Below are 20,531 nucleotides of genomic sequence, written 5' to 3'. Positions count from 1 at the left end.
AAATGCATCAAAACCAGCTAAATGTGTGGCCATAAAGTCCCACTCTGATCCTTTTCTGATCTATTGTAAAAACATTCCCTGTGGTCTTTTAATTATGATTATGCGATTTTAAGGCTAACCTGTTTCTGCAGAGCGGCAGGAGTTCGTTAGAAAATTGCTTTTGAGTTGTCGACTGGACTGTTGGCACGGAAGTAAGCTTCAACCTATTTCCCATGATCCCTTTATTTACACTCTATCTCTCGCTAGCTTATAGTCCCTCACAACCCCAACATACAACAAAAACGACAATGTCTGAGCTCTTCAGCCGTACAGTTTAGACGAGGAAAACGAAGACGTTCATGGATCTATCAGCTGCATGTGGAGGCATCAGAACGGAGCGGAGCAGCGAGGTTGTTGTCCGTCGACCGTCCTACATCATAGCTACAAGCTTTTTCAAACAGCATTTTTATGTCCGCTATTTGAATAACGTAATACTCAGAAATATTTTAAACCTTAATTTTCTATATCATGAGGAAAATGCAACAAGATGTTAAATATACCAAAAACAGATTTTTTATTGGAGTGGGTCTTTGAACAGGCATAATTAATATTCACTGAATTAAAAATATACAAAATACACTTAGTGATTCAACAAGATATATTGATGAATTAAAATACCGTGATGATTGATATCTAATATTGTTTCTGATAATACAGAAACACAACACCCGACTGAAAGTGGATTTATTTTTGACATAGTACTGGGGATGCTCTGACAGATGACGGATTCCTGACGACTACACCTAAAACGCTATAGGTGATCCATTATTAATGTATTCTGGACATACTGCAGTCTGTCAGAATACTAACACTTGTGACAATTGTGCAACATACTGCACAGGTTACTTTGGCACCACCTGAAGCAGATGGAAAGTTACCGACTTACAAGATCATATTTGTTGTTTGTAAAGCTCTACATTTTCTTTAGGCAAGAATTTCAGAAAAACTAGAATCAGAAATATTTTCAACAAAATTCAAAATGCAAATCTGGGAATCCCTTTATTTCAAGCCTCTTTGACTGCTCAACTTCTCTGCGGTGACAACACCAGTTGACTCGACACAGCAGTCCAATAAAACCCCAGCTGTAACCAGCATCGACTCGGAGAATGAGTTCCCTTTGCAGCAGCTTCATCGTGAAGCTGTGCTCAGCGAGCCGTTTCAGTCTGTTTAAAAAGACAGTAATGTGTCTCTCTTTGGAGGCACTTCAGCTCAGTCAGCAAAAACTGTGACAGCAGGACACACGCAGACCAAACGTAAAAATCAAAAGGCTTTTTTTGACGTACCTTTTGTAAAAGTTGTTGTGAGGGTGTAAACACAACACATGCCAGTAGTCCAGGCAAAAGGACTTAAACTTCCACATCCTCAATCAGACAGTCAGCAGGGAGAATTGGACATCTTGTTGAGCCAGCAATTCCCAGAAGGTTCTGTTTTTTTTTTTTTAGAGCTGCACCACTGGATCTCCGGCCGAGTGGCTCTACCCGCCCAGAACCACCACCACCACCACCTCACTCCTGGATGTGTCTCAGCGGTCAGCAGTCTGGAGGGCTAAGCTAAAGAGCAGCCTCTGTAGATCAACTTGCAGGAGTCTTATTAGGATCCACTTCCAAAAATAAACGAAATGTTCGCTTCTTCAGAGCCGTTTTAACTCTGATCCAGGTCAGTCAGTCTGCGCCGTCCCTTTGAGCTGTGCAGATCCAGTAAGAAAAAAAAAACAATCACTGCTAAAGCTTTGCATTTTTCCATCCAGAGCTTTTCTGTGGAGCGTGCAGGAACACATGCATGAGCAGGAATAAGAATCAAACCAGTCTGAACTGAATGAATGGGTTTTCTCGTCTCCTCTCCTCCAAACTTCAAACATGGGGGGAGGAGGGTTTCCTCTCACTTGTTCTCTTCTCAGCTTCACGCCATGCTCACCTTGAAACTGTCAACCTTTGCTCTCCTTCTTCTGTCTCCTGCTCTCTCTTGTGTCCTCTTCCGTATTACAGCTGCTGCCATCCGCACAGGACCTCCGACAAATGTGCCGATTCCGGTTGCCGGGCAACACCTACCGCACTACTGAAGCTTCAAATGGAAGCCTGGAAGCTCCCGATTGGTCGGCCGCTCAAGCGGGGAGGTTCTGCGGCTGCAGTGCATGACCACATGTGTTTATGCAAAACCTTTGTTAACGTGAAAAAAGGAAACCAGAGCGCCTTCATGTTTTGACATTTACTTGTGAATGGAGGTCTGGTGCTTCAGACGCGTAAAGGTCAGGGCGAAAGAACAGAAAAATGAACAGGAATCTTGGATTGTACTCAAGAAATGGGCATAAATGCAAAGATGAAAATCCGACTAAAAGCTATATTTGTCTTAAAGAGAAGCATGTTTTGAAGAACTTAAGGAGTTTTTCGGTGCTGCTAATTGTTCTGCTGCAGTGTCACTCACTCACTCCCACCCAGGCGTCAGGAGAAACCGGCCTCTCATCAATATTCACACACAGTCCACAAACACACAACATGTTGACACAAACACACAGACCCTCACGCCTAAGCCCACAATCAACAAATGTAATAACGTCTGCATATTTACACGTTAACACAGTAATTGAAGCCTTCGATCTGTTTGGTCTGACAAGTCAATCGCCACATGATTTTTGTTTTTTCTTCTTCATCAGCATGTGCTTTGTTTGTTTCTTTACAGGCTGCTGCAGCAGCATGAAGGCTTCAGAAGAGCCTGTGTGACCAGCAGGGACACACAATCGATCTAAACGCCTTTCATCAGGCTTTTGTCACAACTCGGACACCCTCATTTACACACATCTCACAGAAAATGAGCGAACAGGTCGACACGAGGCCACGCGCATCTTAATTTTGTGCCTTCTACAACCCCCCCATGCTGGTTTAAGTTGAGTTACATAACATTCCCAATAAATTAAAGACACATTTAGGATAAATAAAGCTGGAGATAAAGCTCTAAACTAAAGGAAAATACAGCTCAAAGATAAATAGCTGCATTTAAACTGTGCTAAATGTCCATTTTGCTCATCTTTATAAGTCATTCATGTGAGTCATGCCAGATGGAGAAGCCTTTTTATTTGTCCTATTTAATTCATGCAATACTTGTAGTGGTGGGTGTGTGTGTGGATAACCAAGTATCTATCAGTTTTAAATGTTAGAGGAAAGCCTTATTTATTTATTTTTTTCTTTTTTAATTTATTTTTTGCTTGGTTACTAAAGAGTGACAAAAATATTTATCAAAAAAACGCTATGAGAAGGTTTTATTGCCGTTAGGAGCCACTCTAATCATCTTCTGGTCTTTAGTAAAAGTGTTTCTACTGGTCTTTTAATCATGATTTAGCTATTTTTAGAGTAAGGCCTCCCCTCACTCCCCATCATCCATCTGTTTACAGTCTCTCCCACTAGCTTACAGTCCCTCACACCCACCTGCCTCGACAAAAATGAGCTTTCCAGCCGTACAGTTTGGGGCCAGATGCCAGCGTTGATGAGGAAAGCAAAGACAAACATGAATCTATTTGTCTGTAAATGGATGCACATGAATGGAGCAGAGCGGGGAGCTTGTGGCCCAACGATTGTAGCTTCTACGACACATTTACAAGCTTTTTCCAACATCATTTTATAGTTTGCCTTTGACTCACAATGATTTAAATAAAGAAATTATCACAAAAGCTCAATTTTATGTCATCCATCATCAGAAATATGTTCAAAGAGCATGTTAAAAACACATTTAAACTAGACAAGTCTTTATACTAGACTAGCTCTAAATATCGCGACTGGAAAGCAGCCCATTTATTGAATCTACATAGTTAACTATAAGATCAAGTCTTGTGGAAAAACTGGACAACCAATGCCTCTAATATTTGTTTTAACCTTGAAGCCACAGGTGATAATTAATTTTTGATTTAAATAGAATATCAAGATAAAACATTCAGAAAAAAGTTTGGGGAACAAAATGTAATTTTAAAGTTTTTTTTCAGTGGACAAAAATGATCCCAATCCAGTCTGGTGGGTTGTTAACACAAAGATTAGCTGAACAAGGAACTGATGGGACAGAAGGGATTACATTGTGAATTTTGGAAAATCCAAAATTTCTGAAAGAGAAAGATACAAACAACAGAGGCAAGTGAAGGTCAGACACAATCCTTGGTCTTTTTTTGTGTTTTTTTTTCTTTTAAATGGATAAATGTCAGTGAAAGGCAGGAAATGGTTTGACTTCAGAGAGCTACTCCATTTTTACTCTGTTAGGAAGAAAAACGCTCAAGTAATAGTTGCAGCCTTTCCTTCTTTCTGTCTGTCTCCCTGCACGCTTATCAGAAACCTACAAAGAAGATCAAGTGTGTGAAAATTGTTAAAAGACTGAAAATGGAAACTTGTTGGTTACTATTGTGTGAAACCTGCAATGCCTCAAAAGTAAAAGTTTTCTAGCGGGGAGTTTTGCTTTGTAACAATGAAAAGAGGTAGAGTAAAACTCGGTAAAAACATCTTAAAAATATGTGCTAACGCAGCAACAAAGAAGCACGGCGACACCTTATTGCAAAAACTGAATCTAAACCCCTTAACGCCTGCTGTCGCAAATATGCGACAAACAACTTCAGCTCCAAAATCACCAAAACATGTTGCTTCTACTAGAAAGCAATAACATAAGAGTTTTTCTTTTTTTATAGCTGGAAATAAATGTGTTAAGGTGTTAAGAAAGTAAAAAGACCCTTGTTTTTTAAAAAATTGTCTATTTTTCTGTCTTGCAAAAAAAACAAAACTGTAAAACAGTCCTATTAAGGTTTTTCCAAAAGCAAAATAATTTCAGCAAAATACGTCTTAGTGAGGAGTATATAAAAAAAAAGAATTCTTGGTAAGACCATTTGTCTTATCACATAATCAGTTTGTTTATTTACATTTTTTCAAAAATTAGTTTTTTTTTTTTTACCCATTTCTAATCCAGTCCCCAATCAAATCTAATCCCAATCCCAATCTTATCCAATCTAATCCCCAATCCAATTCAATCCATTTTTGCCCAACCCCAATACAATCTATTTCAATTCCCAATCAAATTAATCCAATCTAATCTAATCTAATCCAATCACCAATCAAATCAATCCAATCTAACCCAATACAATCCACAATCCAGTCTAATCTAATCCAATCCCTAATCCAATCCAATCCAATCTAATAGAAATAATCTAATCTAATCCAATCCAGTCTAATCTAATCCAATCCCTAATCCAATCCAATCCAATCTAATAGAAATAATCTAATCTAATCCAATCCAGTTATATCTAATCCAATCAAATCCCTAATCACAATAACCAAATACAAACCAATCCAATCCCAAATCTGATCTGATCTAATCTAATCTAATCTAATCTAATCTAATCTAATCTAATCTAATCTAATCTAATCTAATCTAATCTAATGCAATACAATCTAATCACACGTTGTAGAGTACTTTTCATACATACAGATATTTTCCAAAGACTTTCACAAAAACACAAACTATAAAATATAAAGCACACTATGCTCACACCCCCCCCCCCTCTCTCTCTCTCTCACACACACATAAACAACATAATAAAGCATAAAGTTATTTTATGCTCAAAAAGTCATCTGGATTCATCCATCAGCTGTTATCCTCTCTTCCCATTGACAGATAAAGAATGAATTTAAAAAGGTTGAGGCCAGACTTCGTCAAAGCTGCTCCATAGAGACATCCCATAAATACACAAGGGTCATCCAATAGCTAACATAAACAAATGTGTTACATTAAAAGTATAGCAGATACTTTACAATCTAATGACAATATATACATAAAACTACTCTAGTATTTAGATTCATACTTCAGTGTGGACACAACCCTGCTGTGATTTTACTGAATGTACCGTCTAGTTGTACGAAATGTAACCTCATATGAACTAATGCTATAAACACTCCAATACCCAGAAACAATGTGAAGATGGGTTTTAGCTGGAGATTTTATGACTATCTCCTGGGCAAGGCAGGTTCAGGTCAATAAACATCCACATAAAGAGGCCGGCAGCAGATGAGGAGGCGGATCGAGGAGGAAGCAGAGAATCCCATTGAAGACCCAAATATGAGGCAGTATTCTGAAGCAACCAGAGCCTGTACACACATTCAGGTTTAAAGAGGGCACAAGATATAGCTGTGAGTTAAAGTAAGTGTGAAGGACAACAATGTGTTAGAATAGTTCCCCCTCTGCTGGTGGATGGGAGAAGCTTCCATGCTCTAAAACATGGAGTCTTAAGATAAGATCTGGGATTTTCCACATCAGTGCTACAAGAAGTAGCTCATTCAAACACCATCGGACTATAAAACAAACAGGTTAAACCTTAAGTGACTAGAATATTGAGCTCTAAAGATAAAGATACTTTTTGCTTTAAAATCAACCGAAGAAACACCAGATCAGATGGTTTTTCCTCCCCTTAAGAAAATAAATTCCCAACTTTCACAGATGAGGGATATAATTGCTGTCTTGGAGGAGGGCTACAGGGTAGAAAATGTAATTTTCAGGAGCTCACTGAAGCAGATTTTAAAATAAAGTTAGAGGCAACCTTTACCCAAACGGACTTTAGACAGACACAGACATCTACATTCCAGTCAGAAAGTATGAAAAAACAAAATCTGTGACACATTTTTTTCCTTAATACTGCAGAATTACTTCAGAATCTACAACAAAAGGCTGAATGTGTTAAAGGCACGCATCCTAAATCCTCAGGGAGTCCCAGAAGACGGTTTGCTTTTTGTTAATAATTGCATAAATTCAGGCGAAATGTGTGCAGGCTTATAACTGAGCCAGCACTTCCACGTCACCGTGATTCACCATAAAAACCCTTGATGGGATTAGCGTGCTCCGTGTAAACACAGCACATGTGAGAGATGTGAGAGTCACCATGGAAGGGAAACACGGAGATGTGGGGAACAGGAGGCCTGAGTCACTCAGAAGGCTGCGCAACAAAATGACAGCTGGGACTTTTCCATGGAACGCCGTCAAGACAAACGATAAAAATCACAATGGAGGCTGGAGTTATTGGTGTTGATAAGGATTATTGTTGTTACCTTTGTGAGAGGGACAAAATGTTCTGGAAATTAAGCATTACAACACTGTCTGATGCTGCTGTTACCATAAAGAGAGAATTTTATACCACAGTTGGTACTGAGAGACACGTTTGGCTTGGCTTTGTTGACTTGGCAGACAAAAGGTCAGGAGGATGCAGGTTTTTTTGTTTTTTTTGTTTCTGACTTATCCAACCATTGACCAAACAGATACGAGCTGATACAAGAGACAGTGCAGACCCCAGCCCAGCCAGAAGAGTGTTTGATCTGTTCTGTAGAGTTTTCTGAATGGCTAGTTAATGTTAGAAACTAGATAAAACAGGGAATCCTTGTCTGCCAAAATTACAATTATATCCTGGATGAATCCATTCTTTTTAGATCAATGTGTTCATATTCTGTGTCAGAGTATAAAGGCCACAAAAAAAGAAAAAAACAAAAAAAAAAAACGTAAATTTACAACTTCATGGTTTCTCTGAATTTACGAGAAAAAAGTCATAAAATTAGCCAATGAGTTTTTAAGAAAAGATTTTTAAAAAATGACGGTTTTATTCAGAGTAATCTTTTTATTTATATTTTTTACCAATTGCAATAAGCATTAAAACTACTGAATAAAAGTATTCCTGTCTGGATTCTTCCCCAAACAGGAAAACTTTTATTTTGAAAATTAGTAGCAAGCTTGTAAACCTCATAGCTTCACTTATAAGATTTTTTTGTTTTCTTTTTCACTACAACTTGCAATATTATAGTACTTACATCACACAGTAAAATTTATGAATTACTGTGAATTTTTCAGGTTGGCATGAAAGTATTTTTCCCGCCAAATTATTTTATGTGGAAATATTTAATCCAGAATATTTGAAAAATGCAGTGAACGTAAACAAAATAATTGTTTTAGGATTATTAGGGAAAACAAAGAGAGACTTTTTATTATTATTATTATTTTATTAACAACATTCAATTTCAGTTTATGACATTGACAGATTGATTACTTTGTGTGACATTTACATTATTTTTTTAGGAAAATTGCTTTACAGTTAGTCTTTAACTGCACTCTATAAGTTTGATTTTTTTTATTTTAAAAATCAAGATTCAAGATTACTTAAAATAAATACTTAAAATAATACTTATATGGATTTTTTTTTTTTTTAAAGCAAACGTAGTAAAATGTTTCAGAGGTTTCATAGTGTTTTAGCTAAGTGTCAGTAACACTAAATCTGAGGAAATAACTCTATAACTGCCCTTACAATAAAAACAGAGATTTTCCAAATTTACAAGAAACAGACATTTCTTGAAATAAATTGAAAAGCGACCGCACAAATATTGTAAAGTGAAATGCCATTGAGCCGGACAAGCATGGCTACACATCCTCAGAGACTGCATCTAGTTTAACAAGTGACTCACGTCCTGCTCTGCAGCTCTATGCCCCGTCCACAGATCCCATGTGAACTGACAGTTTGCTCTCCGCCAGCCCATGTGCTCGCAGAGCACTACCTTCAATGCAGTCACTGCCTTATGCAACAACCCCGTGCATCCTTTGGTCTCCGTCTGCAGCAAAGACGTATTCAGAGCAACGCTGTCAGCAGTCTTTGTGCGCTCCCTCAGTCTGCAGCCCCAGCAGCACGCGCTGCTGCTAAAGCCTGCAGCCCACAGTGGAGGAATGTGCTGTCAGTGCCCTCCAGCTCTAGTGACGCTCGCTCTTCTTCATCAGGGCTGGCGTGACTCGAACAGGAGCGTGGCCTTAAGGATGTCTTAACAGTAATAGGCAATAGGTCTTCATGCTGAGATGGGTTCATGGCGTGAACGTCCTCTGAGGATTTTTTAGCAGAAATTGAACTACAAGCACAAAAGAAAAACAAGATACTTTTTCACTAATCTTGTTTTAACCGTTCACATCTGTGGCAGAATTGCCGTTTCCTCTTAATGCGAGCTGCAGAAGACGTGCCTGGTTAACCGTGCTGGGCAAAATAATGTTCTCGCTGGAGCATCCCCAAGATATCCTCTGCACCCCTTTAGGTCAGAGCAGTGAAGTGTAGTATCTTTAAAAGGCAGAGAAAAGCCCTCGGCAACACCTGCGACACTCGATCTCCCAGGCCTTTAGTGTTGTAAGAGGCGCGTTAGATCCTGGAGAGGCAGGGAGCTGCCAGCTCTGATGGAGTGGCATTTACAGCAGAACAACTCAGGGGCTGAGCAGGAGAGGAAAGCAACAAACACTACAGCGTCTCATTCTGGATTCTAACAGAGTTCCCATCTTCTCCTTTTTAATAGGCTGTATTTTGGTCAGGTCACATGATTTTGTTTGGTGGAAGATTTTCTTGGGTTAAAGCTGTGAGAGAGAGGAAAAAACTGGGCTAGATTTTAACCGCATAGATTTTCAGCATAAAAACCTGAGATGGAGAGGAATTCATCCATGATGGTCGTAGACAATAACGGAAAACAAGGTAGTGATTTAAACTCAGGAAGGGCAGCACATTGCCCGTCGAAGACTCAGCAGGGACCCATGAAGGTCTCATAATCATTAAGATGACTGATGCCCACGTACGGCCGTCCATCATGACAGGACAAGGTAATTGTTACGCTTCAGCTGATACGCACATGTGTGTAAGATGTTCTCATTGACGACCGGACGTGCCGTGACGCAGACAACCTTAGCCAAAACACAATCATAAGCACGAAAATCAGCCCAAACAGTCACCGTTTGCTTACGGCAACACATATTTAAGTGAGCTTTCCACACAAACAGCTGTGGAAGCAGCTGCAGCGCACACATCCATATGTACACGCAGAGGCTGTGAGGAACTTGGCACAGACTGTCACAGCACCATCCACGCATGATTCATGTTTCCCAGCCCTCACATGACAAAAACACCACTCAGGTAGAAGCACTTTACGCGCTCATTCAGGCTAAAGAGCGTCATTCACACGCCAGCGTTGTCGCTCGGTGCCGCCCCTCCCCTGGGGACCGATGTTGTTTACGCGGAACGCATGAAGAGGAACATGAGAGGACGCAGCAAGGTCCGGCTGTCAGAAGTGACTCAGCACGGACGGTGGAGGGGCAGACAATCCCTCCTCTTCTCCACCGACTCTCTCTGTGTGAATGGGAGCGTTTACACTCTCATGTTACTCACATGTCGTAGAGCCGGTAACCCATGGCGGAGCCCGGTCTGCTCGAATGTGGCCCGGGGTCCCGGGTCCGCCTGGGGTCGGTGCTGCTCACCACGGCGCGCCACACGCTGGGCTTGTCCATCCTGCGTTTGGATCAAGAGGGACTGGAAGATGGGACGGCGTGCGCACACAGGCTGGCTCTCTCCCTCCCAGTCACAAACATGGGCTGCCACAATGCGTGATGTAACAGGAGCATCCAAGAGGCTGGCAGCTGGTGGGAAGCAGGGGGGGAGTGGAGGACTGCTTATAGAGGAGGGGAAAAAAAGAGGTGGGGTGGAGTGAAGTTACACTAGCTGTCTGATAAGGAGCCTCTGCTCAGAGCCTCGCGTCAAGAGTGGAAGAGCGGCTGCCACAAATTGGAGAGGTCGCAGCACGCAGGGCAGCGGCTGCGACATGGAATGAGATTTTCCAGCCTCTCGCAGACGCTGATGCATCTGCAGACACCTCTCTCCACCCTCTTATCTGCTCTCGATAGTACAGTCCTCAGCGGGGCCGTTCCATTGGCTCCTTGGTCTCCATAGAAACAGGAGGATGTGTCAGAGGTAGGGCTCATTATCATGCCTTCTCATCCCCTCCCTCCTGTTTTTGTGTTTTCCATCCTTCCCTCCTCTCATCTCTTCCTCTTACTCTCGTCTTCTCACACTCAACCTCCTGCCCTCTCTCTCCACAACCGTCTTGGCTGAAATTGGTGCATGTTTCCTTTGAGGAAACGGAGCGAGGTTTAGTCACATCAGAAAAGGTGATAGTGACAAAAACTGCAATGAAGTCATACAACTTAAACGGATGTTGATCAGTGAGGAGGGAAAAGCAGGGACTGCTCTATTATGGCACATGATATACATTTTTTTTAGTTTTTATCAAAATTTTGTGGACAAAATTGAAAAAAAAATTCTACAAATTCTTAAAAATAGACAATAAACCATCTTTTGATATATTTTTAAAGTGCTGCCAGAGTTTTTTTTTAATATTCAAATTTTCTAGGACATAGCTTCTGCAGAAATTCATCTCCGAGTTGTGGACAGAGTAAGCCTGCATCCATTTCCCATCATCCATCTGTTAACTTGCTCTCCCACTATCTTACAGCCCCTCACAACGTGAAATTACATATGCAACAGAAACACATTTATTTATTTATTTATTTTCTTCATCTGGCTGATCAAGACCCAGATAGAACATGACTTTTTATTCCACCCTTCTGCAGTCTGAAATATATATATATATATATACACATATATATATGTGAATACACCAAATTGGAGGGAGTTTTTAAACTGTTTTTTTGAATCATTAGGCTTTACCGTCAAGCAGGATCATATTTAAGGCAAAAGCAGAAGAAGAAGCGGACTCGATTGGTGTCTGTGTTCAATGAGAAGCAGCCGATTGCAGTGCAGCTGATGACTGGAGAGCTAAAGTCAAAGAGACTAATCATGTCAGACCTTTGTCCTTTTGTTTATGAGCATGTGTAGTGCAGCAATCGCATAGGAACATCATCTAATCTGGAGTGCCCTGCATGTGTAATTGATCCAGCCTGTAATCATCTGCATAAGTGCTCGTCTTTCTGGCTCGCGCACGCCGATCCTGAAGTGGAGTGTGTTTGTCAGCAGCTACGAACCATCATTCCAAAAAGATTCCCATAAAATGCTTCAAAGAAAAAACAACAAACCCCCTTCTTTTCTCCACAAGTGAGTTGGTTGAATGATAAGCAACACACAAGAACTCAGCTTGAGGTCTTAGTTAAAGCTCTGAGGTTTTAAAACCCAACGATTCCCGTTTCAAAAATATTCCAAAAACCGAAGCCTCGGACTACACGGTTAACTCCTGCAATGGAGGCTTCGTCGTGCCACCTCGAGAGCATCAAGACTGCTAATTAGTGAGGAGTTCCTGCAAAGGTCAAGTACAATTACACCAAGAACTTCCTGCCTATTTGTGTTCAGTGCGTGTGCATGCAGGACAAAAGGGTTATGACAGCAGCAGCCGCCGCCGCGAGCTCCATTTTATTCAACATTTGGTGTGCATCCTCCAACCTAGAGCGGAGCGTTAGCAGTCAGAGCACACACAACCACACACGGAGGGATACGGAGGTGAGGAAAAGGTGTTCTTTCAAACTGACAAATAATGGGGAATTCAGGGTTTGGGGTTTTTCTTTTTTGGCTCACAGAAGCAGGTTTTTATGCATTCGCAGGCAAATGTGCAGAACCTAATGGAGGGAACGGTGTTTTCTGGTGTCGTTCAGAACATGTTGTGATGTTCTGCAGTTTACCTTTTTCTATATTAAAAAGCGTGCATATGCAGAATTGAGGCACAAAGCACGGACAGCCATCCTCTGTTTTTTCTGCCGTGTCTTCAGCTTAATGCATCTACTTAATGCAAGGGAAGCTGACTCAGTCACTCAGAGCTCACCAGGAAATTATTTTCTATGAAAAACCAATTGTGTGTTCAAAGAACCGGTCAGCTGTGATCCATAATCTTGCATCAGGTTTTGAAAAAAGAGGTAGCACTTTGGGTTGGTTGACTACATCTTTGCTCATAATTGCAAGAAGCAACGCCTCGCAGCTTCATTTAAACTTAAACATGTTTTTAATTGTTTACTTGACAGTCTCCCATGTTACTCATTAGCAATCCAGATTCCCCCAGAGCTTTCCTCTGGTTTCCTTTTCATCATAGTCTTCTTAAAATGTTTGTTTTCAGCAGAAGCTGTCAGTCAACAATGCTATAAATGTAATTTATAATGTAATCAACTATTCAAAGAATCAAACAATCAATCGGTTAACTGTATGTAGAATACGCAGTTTGTAATTTGTATGATTTTTATGCATTTGTTATTTTTTTTAACAATTTTATTAGATTTATTTTAATTAGTTTATTAATTAAATTTTTATGTGCTCTTTCTGTCCTGTTGAAAAACGTATAACACACTAAAGTTTATCCATCCATCCAATCACTTTAGTATACATTTAAAAGAAATTTAAAATAATTAAAAAAAAAGTCAAAGAACACAATAGATTAAAAGGAACAGCAATAAAAGACAAACTTAAAATGGAAAAAAAAATGCTTTGGCTAATACTTTGAAGAGGCTCTACATAAATTAAAATATAGAAAGGGTAAAAATACACAAATGATAAACAACCAAAGTACACAGCCCCAAAGGGGACATCAAAATAAATATATATATATATATGCTGGTTTCTCATGCACACCAGTCACCATCAGTTTTTTTTTTTTACTTTGATTTTCCTTCAATGGCTCTGTACAAAAGGCATAAAATGCTTAAAAGCTAAATAAATAAATGACTTGATTATGAGTTAATTAAATGCCAAGTGAAAACGATAAGTCTTTAATTTACACTTCTAAATCTCCACAGATGAAGACATTTTTTGTGTTTTTAAATCTTAACCCTGTCAAGGCAGATTTCCAACATGATAATTTTCCCCAAATATACTTTTTTTTTGTTACTAAAACCTAATTTGGCCCTGAGAGTGTTAAACAGGGAATTTAAAAGAACTTAAGTGATCATTGTGATATTTTTACCCAGCACTATCAAATAGTTAAATCTGATCATTGGACGCAGAACTTTAAAAAGCAACACACTGGTTTTTAATAGATGTTTGTGAGGCATTAATACCATCAAGCCCAATAAATATGGAGAAAACTACGTGCAATTACTTTTTAAAACTTGCTTAGACTTAAAAAAGTCAAATATACAAATATAATCAAACTTAAAAAAAAAACAATATTTAAGGGGGGAAAGAAGGGGATAAAGGTCTATTTTGCAAACTTACAATGACTAGCCACAAGGTGGCAATACATTACCTTCTTTTATGTACATGTCTACCATTACTGTAGAATGTAGAACCTCTGCAGCACTTTCAGGATCAGTCCATGTGTGATGAATCAATTCTCACAGCATGCAAATGAAAAGTTACACACAAAAAGCTCAAGTTTTTTCTTTTTACTTTTCATGTTCAGTTTTAGCTTTAGCAGTAAATGAAACTAAAAACACTAGAGACCTGGACAAGTTTTGTTTTTTTCAGCTTTCACTCTCAGGAACCCTTATGATTCAAAATACAGTTAATATGAACTTTTTGATCCAAAATAAGTAAAAAAAAAAAGAACTCTTGCCTATTCATGTAGTGACCTCCTCCCCCTACTATGGAATAGGTAGTTTTCCTTGTTACATGGTCACTCTCAGTCAGAGGGTGCGATGCAACGCAAAGCCTCCTTCCATCTCCACTTTGGATTCCAGCCAGTGAGGATCACAGGATGAAGACAGACAAGCTTTTCACAGCAGGCCGAACAAAGATCTGTCTCTCTGCGTCTGACTGACGAGGCCTGGACTTGACCTTTCAGGCCTTCTGCTGAAACTCTTCGCCCCCCCCTCACATGGACTAAGTCTCCTTTAATCGGATGTCAGTAATACGGATCCAAAGCTGTTCAAAAGGTGTTGAAATCCCACCGAGATGTGTGGATATAAACACTTCAGCACAGATACTGCAACTAAAAAGCCCACAACCCACACACACAAAAATGAGAAACACAATAGTTAATTGGACATTTTGCAGCCTTAGTGGGAAAACAACAATTGTGTGTGTGTTATCAGTTTAGAGTAGGAGCAGAAAGAATGCAGCATTACAAACAGTCTTTGGGAAATAAACAACCATGTGTTGTTGTTGTTATTGCTGCTGTATTTACAGGTTACATGACTGTCTGCTCAGCTTCTCGACTCACAGAAAAACTCCAGCCACAAAAACAACGTGGGAAAATATTTAATAGTCTAAGTCTGGGTTGGCGTAACTACCAGGGATGTCACCATTCTCAAAGCGTGTGTTACACCATTGATCCGAATTGTTGGGAAAGCGAATTGTTGCATCCCTACTGTGGATGTCTGGGTATGTTTATGTGAACAATTTAATATATATGGAGACATGCTGCAAGGCGGTTACTGAGAAAACACTGAAGAAGGAACACTGATAAATGTTTCTGACATATAGGTTGTTGGGAAAACAGTTGGCCCTGGAACTGAGGAAACTCAGGAAACCAAAGCTCAGTCCGATCGGAAACGAACAGAGACTAACTCAAAAGATTGGTCAGAGACCGGTTCCTGGTCCTGGACCAGGGTCCACTTGGGTGTATTCAGACTAAAAAAATTGAAATAGAAACAAACTCTGGTTCACTTTAAGGGAACAAAATGTGTCTAGTATGAATACACCCTGAAATCGTTTTATTACATTACACCAGGTTTAGTAAAAGTCAATTGAAAGGCGATTTTTTATTGTTTTTTGCAGATTAAAAAGAATATTTTCTATGAATTATTTGTTTTTTACTGGTGTTTTGTAACACATGAATCAAATATGAACCGAATTGTCCCGAAAGTGAACTACAGGAGCGACTGAAATGAGACATATGCAGTATTCTGATTAAAATACTCATATTGTAAACCACTATGTCCTGCCAGTCAGAGCCTTTAATGATGTAACCAGTGTAAACGCCAAAACAGCAGCTTTTAATCTAATTTGCAGCCGCTGTGGCACACCTTACCTCCACTAAAGTGCTATCAATCTGCCTAATAACACTGTGACTGTCAGTATCACATCACCACTAATACCCATTAGTGTGGAACAGAAACTGAGACAACAGTAATTATTATGCAGAAATAAAAAAAGTGCTGTGGGGATCAGAAGTCTGTAGTGAACTGCTTTAGGCATGTCCAAAGTCTGGCCTGTGACCAACAGGAGGCTCCTTTCACTACATTATTAGTATGCGGCCCCCTGCACTTTCTAAAAACTGTGTACAGTTTCTTGATTGTAGTTGAATAAATGATGTTTTAAGCTCTTGTAAGCCTTCTGTGATGCTTTCTAGCTATTTTTTAAAATGTCACCTGAAAATAAAAAAAGAAATGTTGACAGTGAGAGCTACTAACAGGCAGGGCCAGCCCTGGGCAAAGGCAACCTAGGCAGCTGCCTATTGTGCCATCTGCTCGAGGGGGCGCCCAATCGCAATGATTATATATTCATTTTTTTTTCTTTTTTTCTTTCTTTGTTTCTTTGTTTTGTTTAACAGTTTGATGCAACACTCATTTAATGTAAAAAAATAATAATTAAAAATGTAAATAACTCAAAAGTTTAATCAATTACTCTGTAGTGCAGCACCCCTCCCTTCCTGTTGCTTCTGCTGTCTAAGCTAGGTTGGGGTGAGGAGGGGGCGTGTGGTGTTGCCCCCGTTAGTAACTCTTTCAAAACTTTAAGGATGAAAAAAGGAAGATGAGGAAACAAGGGCTTAAAGCAGAGGTTTGTCTGTTTTATTTATATAAAAATTGCTTAGAAATTACTCCCCACTACATTCTGGTCAAAAAAGACGAATTTAACAGACACATTTAACACCTTCATCTTAAAGAGATGAAATCCCATATTTTCCATCTAAATAGCAGCTGATTGGTGGCGCAGTCAGTTCACGTATTTGCTTTTAAATGAAGATTTTCCTTGTTCGAGCCCTAGTTTGAATATCCAAATCTAAAACCCAGCAGGGGGCACCAAATTCGTTTGTCGCCCAGGGGGCCATGCAGCCCAGGGCCTGCTAACAAGACAAGTGGAAACAGGTTTTTTTTTTTTTTTTTTGGCTGATGTTATTATTATGATGTTAGCACAAAAACTGATGGAAAATGCACATTGCTGCATTGCTTGCACGTATATAAGTAGCCCTAACTACGCCCTGGTTACGTGCAAAAAGTAAATTCTTTTTTTTTTTTCATTTGTGAAACATGAAACAACTGTGTCCGCCTAATGTGCCAATAGCCTGTAGGTGTTTTCAAGAAGTTCAATATCAAGAGAGACTACCAGAGTTGGAACGAACAGTGTAAGAAAGTGACAAATTGAGAGCAATCTGGGTAAAAATGTACTTGTTTTTTATGTATAGAAATTAAAAGCATGAATTAAATAGTTCTAACAATGTTTCTCAACAAAAAGTTTGGACATCCCTGCTTTACGTAAAAGGTGAAAAGGTGAAAGTGGGGAGCGGGAATGCAGCTTTTGCAGCAAAGAAATACAACAAGTCTTCATATTTATCCCAAATATAAATAATTTCATACCATTTTTATAAAACTCGGGCATGTTGGGAGAAACGTATCATTCCGCTTCAATCCCATTCGCAGAGAGAAGTTCCAGGTAGATAGATTTCCATAACAATTATTATTGGAAAATTTGATGAAACAAAATTCACAAATAATCTCCGGTAATTAAATGCAACTTTTACCAAAACTTTGAGAAATAAAAGTATAAACTTTGAATCTCTTCTGTTCACTTTCAAACAGCGCTCTTTGTTGAGAAGAACACATAAATAAATCAAAGGCAAACCCCTCCATCGGAGGCTAAAAAAAACCCATCCCTGTTTCCTGGGCAGCAGCCCGTCATGCGTCGCTCCCACCTGATCCCTGCAAAGCGCTCACTTTGGGCCGTTTTTCCGTGCGTGACCCACGGTGGAGTGCTGCGGAACTGCAAATGCCTCCTATCAAAATGACAGCTCTGACATGCTCGGAGGCCCCGTTCTCTAATATCACCAAGGCGTCACACTGATGAGAGAATAAGCTGCCGAGGAGTCGCCGCACAAAAATCTCTAACTCAAAAACCTCTCACTACATCTAGTTTACCAGGCAGGTGTTTGGGGGGTTTAATTTGGTGATGGTGGAAGCAAGACGTTGGCTGAGAGAGGAGAGCATGACAATGTCTTCAGTGCTTCGTCAGTTGCACTTGCTTAACCTCAAGGTTTTCCAGATCACACGCATGTCACACATGATTGTGTCTTACACTGCTCGCCAGATCCGTGGGTGTCTTTTTATCACTGCTGAGCAGAAGGACTCATGCAAAACCCAAAACATGCATTCAGCTTCCACTGAGAGCACCTCTTACTGAGGAGAAGGACAGATACAATGTTTGTTTGAAATCGTTGGTTTGTTGATGCATTTTATCTGCAAAAAAAAAGGACTATTTTTCATATAAAGAGAAGCCTTGAAAATGTCAAAGCAATCTAGTGAGAGGACTCACTGGATGATATTTTATCATAAAAGAAAGGTTTAATGCTGCAAAAACGATTAGAGCTTATGCTCTTTGTAGTGATAACTTATTGTTGAAACAGCATTTTTTCAATAAAATCTCACATAATAACATATTACTGTTCTGACAGGTCTCACCTTTCAAACTGGAACTAAAACACCTGAAATAAATTTTGGTGCGTTGCTATGCCAACATGTCATTAACGCCACATGATCAGAACACGGTACTTAAATGTAACATTATGTAGAGGCCTGTGAGGTGAAACTGAAACGATTAATAATAATTTATAAAATATATATGATTTATATGGATATTTAAAATAAAATAAAAAAATCTTTGATAGTATTTATGTAAAGCACTTTGAATTGTCTCTGTACATGAAATGTGCTATACAAATAAACTTGCCTTGCCTTGCCTTGCCTTAATATTTGCAACTAAACCACTGACTGTATATAGAGAACTGGACTGAGTGACTCCTCCCTCCTGGTGTTCCAAACAGGAAGTACCTGCTGTCTTCAAGACGTCTATTGATAAACAAACAGCTATTACCCAGTCATTCTATTTGTCAGAATAACCATTCTTGCTCTGACACTTTTTTTTAAAATGATCTTGCTAAAGCTAATTTTTAAGATACTTTTATGTAGTGCAAGTTATTCCAGTTATAAATTGACCAGTCAGATGCCTCAATATAAAATGGTTGAACGTTTGAAACCTTTGACACATTTTCCCGTGCCCCCTTTCAGTGGAAGCGGTGCGGACCTTCAACAAGTTCACAGGAGTGGTTGCCATGGAAACGTTGATTCAGATCGACTCGGGCCAAACCATTGCTTCCTGATGTTGTTTGGCTCAAACATGGTGGCGTCCCAAAAGAATGGTGACTGAATTGACATAATTTTTTTTTGGAGCCAGAATTAAGTCATTTGTTATGGGTGGATTCACACTCACTCGGTCCAGTTTTCATATACAGTCAATGAACTAAGCATCTAGTAGTGATTGAAACATGACTCCTGCTCTATTGCATCAAATTTCACATTTATTTACAGAAATTTTCTCTTTAGTCTTTGAGGCAACAGGGAATTATACTTAAGCAATCTTAAAATAATTTGTAAAAAAATATAATAAACTGTATAGTTGGCTTAAATAAACTTTAAATTTAAATTTTCCGGCATCTTTTCTCCTTTTTTGCTACATGGCATCAGGAAAAACCAGGCTGAACTTGTAGTAAAAGGGGAGTTATCATAAAAAAAGAGACATATGCAAATGACCCAAGCTTTTCCCCTGACATCTACAAGTATAATCATCAGCTCTGAATGCAGCGAAAGTGCAGATGGCACAAGAGGGACGTCACATCCCCTACTCCAACTTTCAGTCAAAGACGCCTGCTGCACTTCAAATCAAAACTGTGCCTTTCCTCAGATCCTGCTTCAAGAGTGGAGAGTGGACTCTGCAATTAACTTTTTCAGTGATGAAATAGTGACGGGAACTTCAAAAGACAACCTTCCAGACGGTTTTTTTAAATAAACAATGCAAAAAGTAGGTAGACTCCCTATTTAATAGACTTAATACATAATTGTAGAATTCTTAATTGAATTTGCTTATGCATAAAGATTAAAAAACTATAACAACAGGTCAAGGCACTTTGCTGTGGTGCCCAAAAAAAAACATTTATTATTAAAGAACTTTTAGATTGCATTAAATAATAAACGTTTATTGCATGGCTAAGCATCTGATTGAAAGACCTGAGAGATTCTAGGAAACGGGGGGACTGCTGCAGCAAAAAAAAAAAAAAAAAATCCCTCAAAATATCAAATTCACCGCTGGGTTCATGAACTTCTGCATGGCAATATTTCCACACTTTCCACAGCATATGCCATTTTCCAGCACTTTCAGCCCAGTCACATGAGCCGCCTCCCTCCAGCAGACAGCAAATAAAGTGGCGGTTGTTTGCGGTAGGGGTGGCTGGGGGGGTCTGTGACTCCCTGGAATCAATAGGCTCTGCAGTGGTATAATTTAGAGGCCTGGAAAAATGCTCACAGGTTCTGTTATGAAATGCAAAAATTCCTGTAATGAAGATCATAAAGCATATCAATTATTTACATGCGGGATGTTCCATCAAGAAGCCGGCAAAGAGCCCACAATTCAAACAATTTTACAACCTATACGTTCAACCGTCCAAACCTCCTAACTTCTTAACCCATCGCCTGGTATCTATTGAGAAAGTCAGATGACA

The 20,531-nt window shown here is 39.5% G+C and overlaps 1 protein-coding gene across 6 annotated transcripts in view; it reads right to left on the bottom strand.

Annotated features, from left to right (window-relative positions):
- The window catches only part of LOC112158990 (IQ motif and SEC7 domain-containing protein 1), a 112,538-nt gene that overhangs the window by 48,848 nt on the left and 43,159 nt on the right, over positions 1-20,531 (bottom strand). Inside the window, exons 1-2 of one of the 6 annotated variants that reach the window (XM_024292729.2) lie at positions 1,954-2,059; positions 1,323-1,723 (exon numbers count right to left, since the gene is read on the bottom strand). The exons of 3 other annotated variants lie outside the window; for them this stretch is intronic. In XM_024292729.2, coding sequence (XP_024148497.1) covers positions 1,323-1,399 — 77 coding nt within the window. In that variant the 5' untranslated portion in view covers positions 1,400-1,723; positions 1,954-2,059. Of the gene's footprint in view, positions 1-1,322; positions 2,082-10,222; positions 10,850-20,531 lie in introns of those variants that run through there. 2 more of the 6 variants (XM_024292726.2, XM_024292728.2) reach the window with 2 other exon arrangements.

This window comes from Oryzias melastigma, linkage group LG7, assembly GCF_002922805.2.
Source record: "Oryzias melastigma strain HK-1 linkage group LG7, ASM292280v2, whole genome shotgun sequence".
NCBI classification, from domain to species: domain Eukaryota; kingdom Metazoa; phylum Chordata; class Actinopteri; order Beloniformes; family Adrianichthyidae; genus Oryzias; species Oryzias melastigma.
Note: the sequence above shows the minus strand (reverse complement) of the source record. Positions and strands in the feature narration are given on the sequence as shown.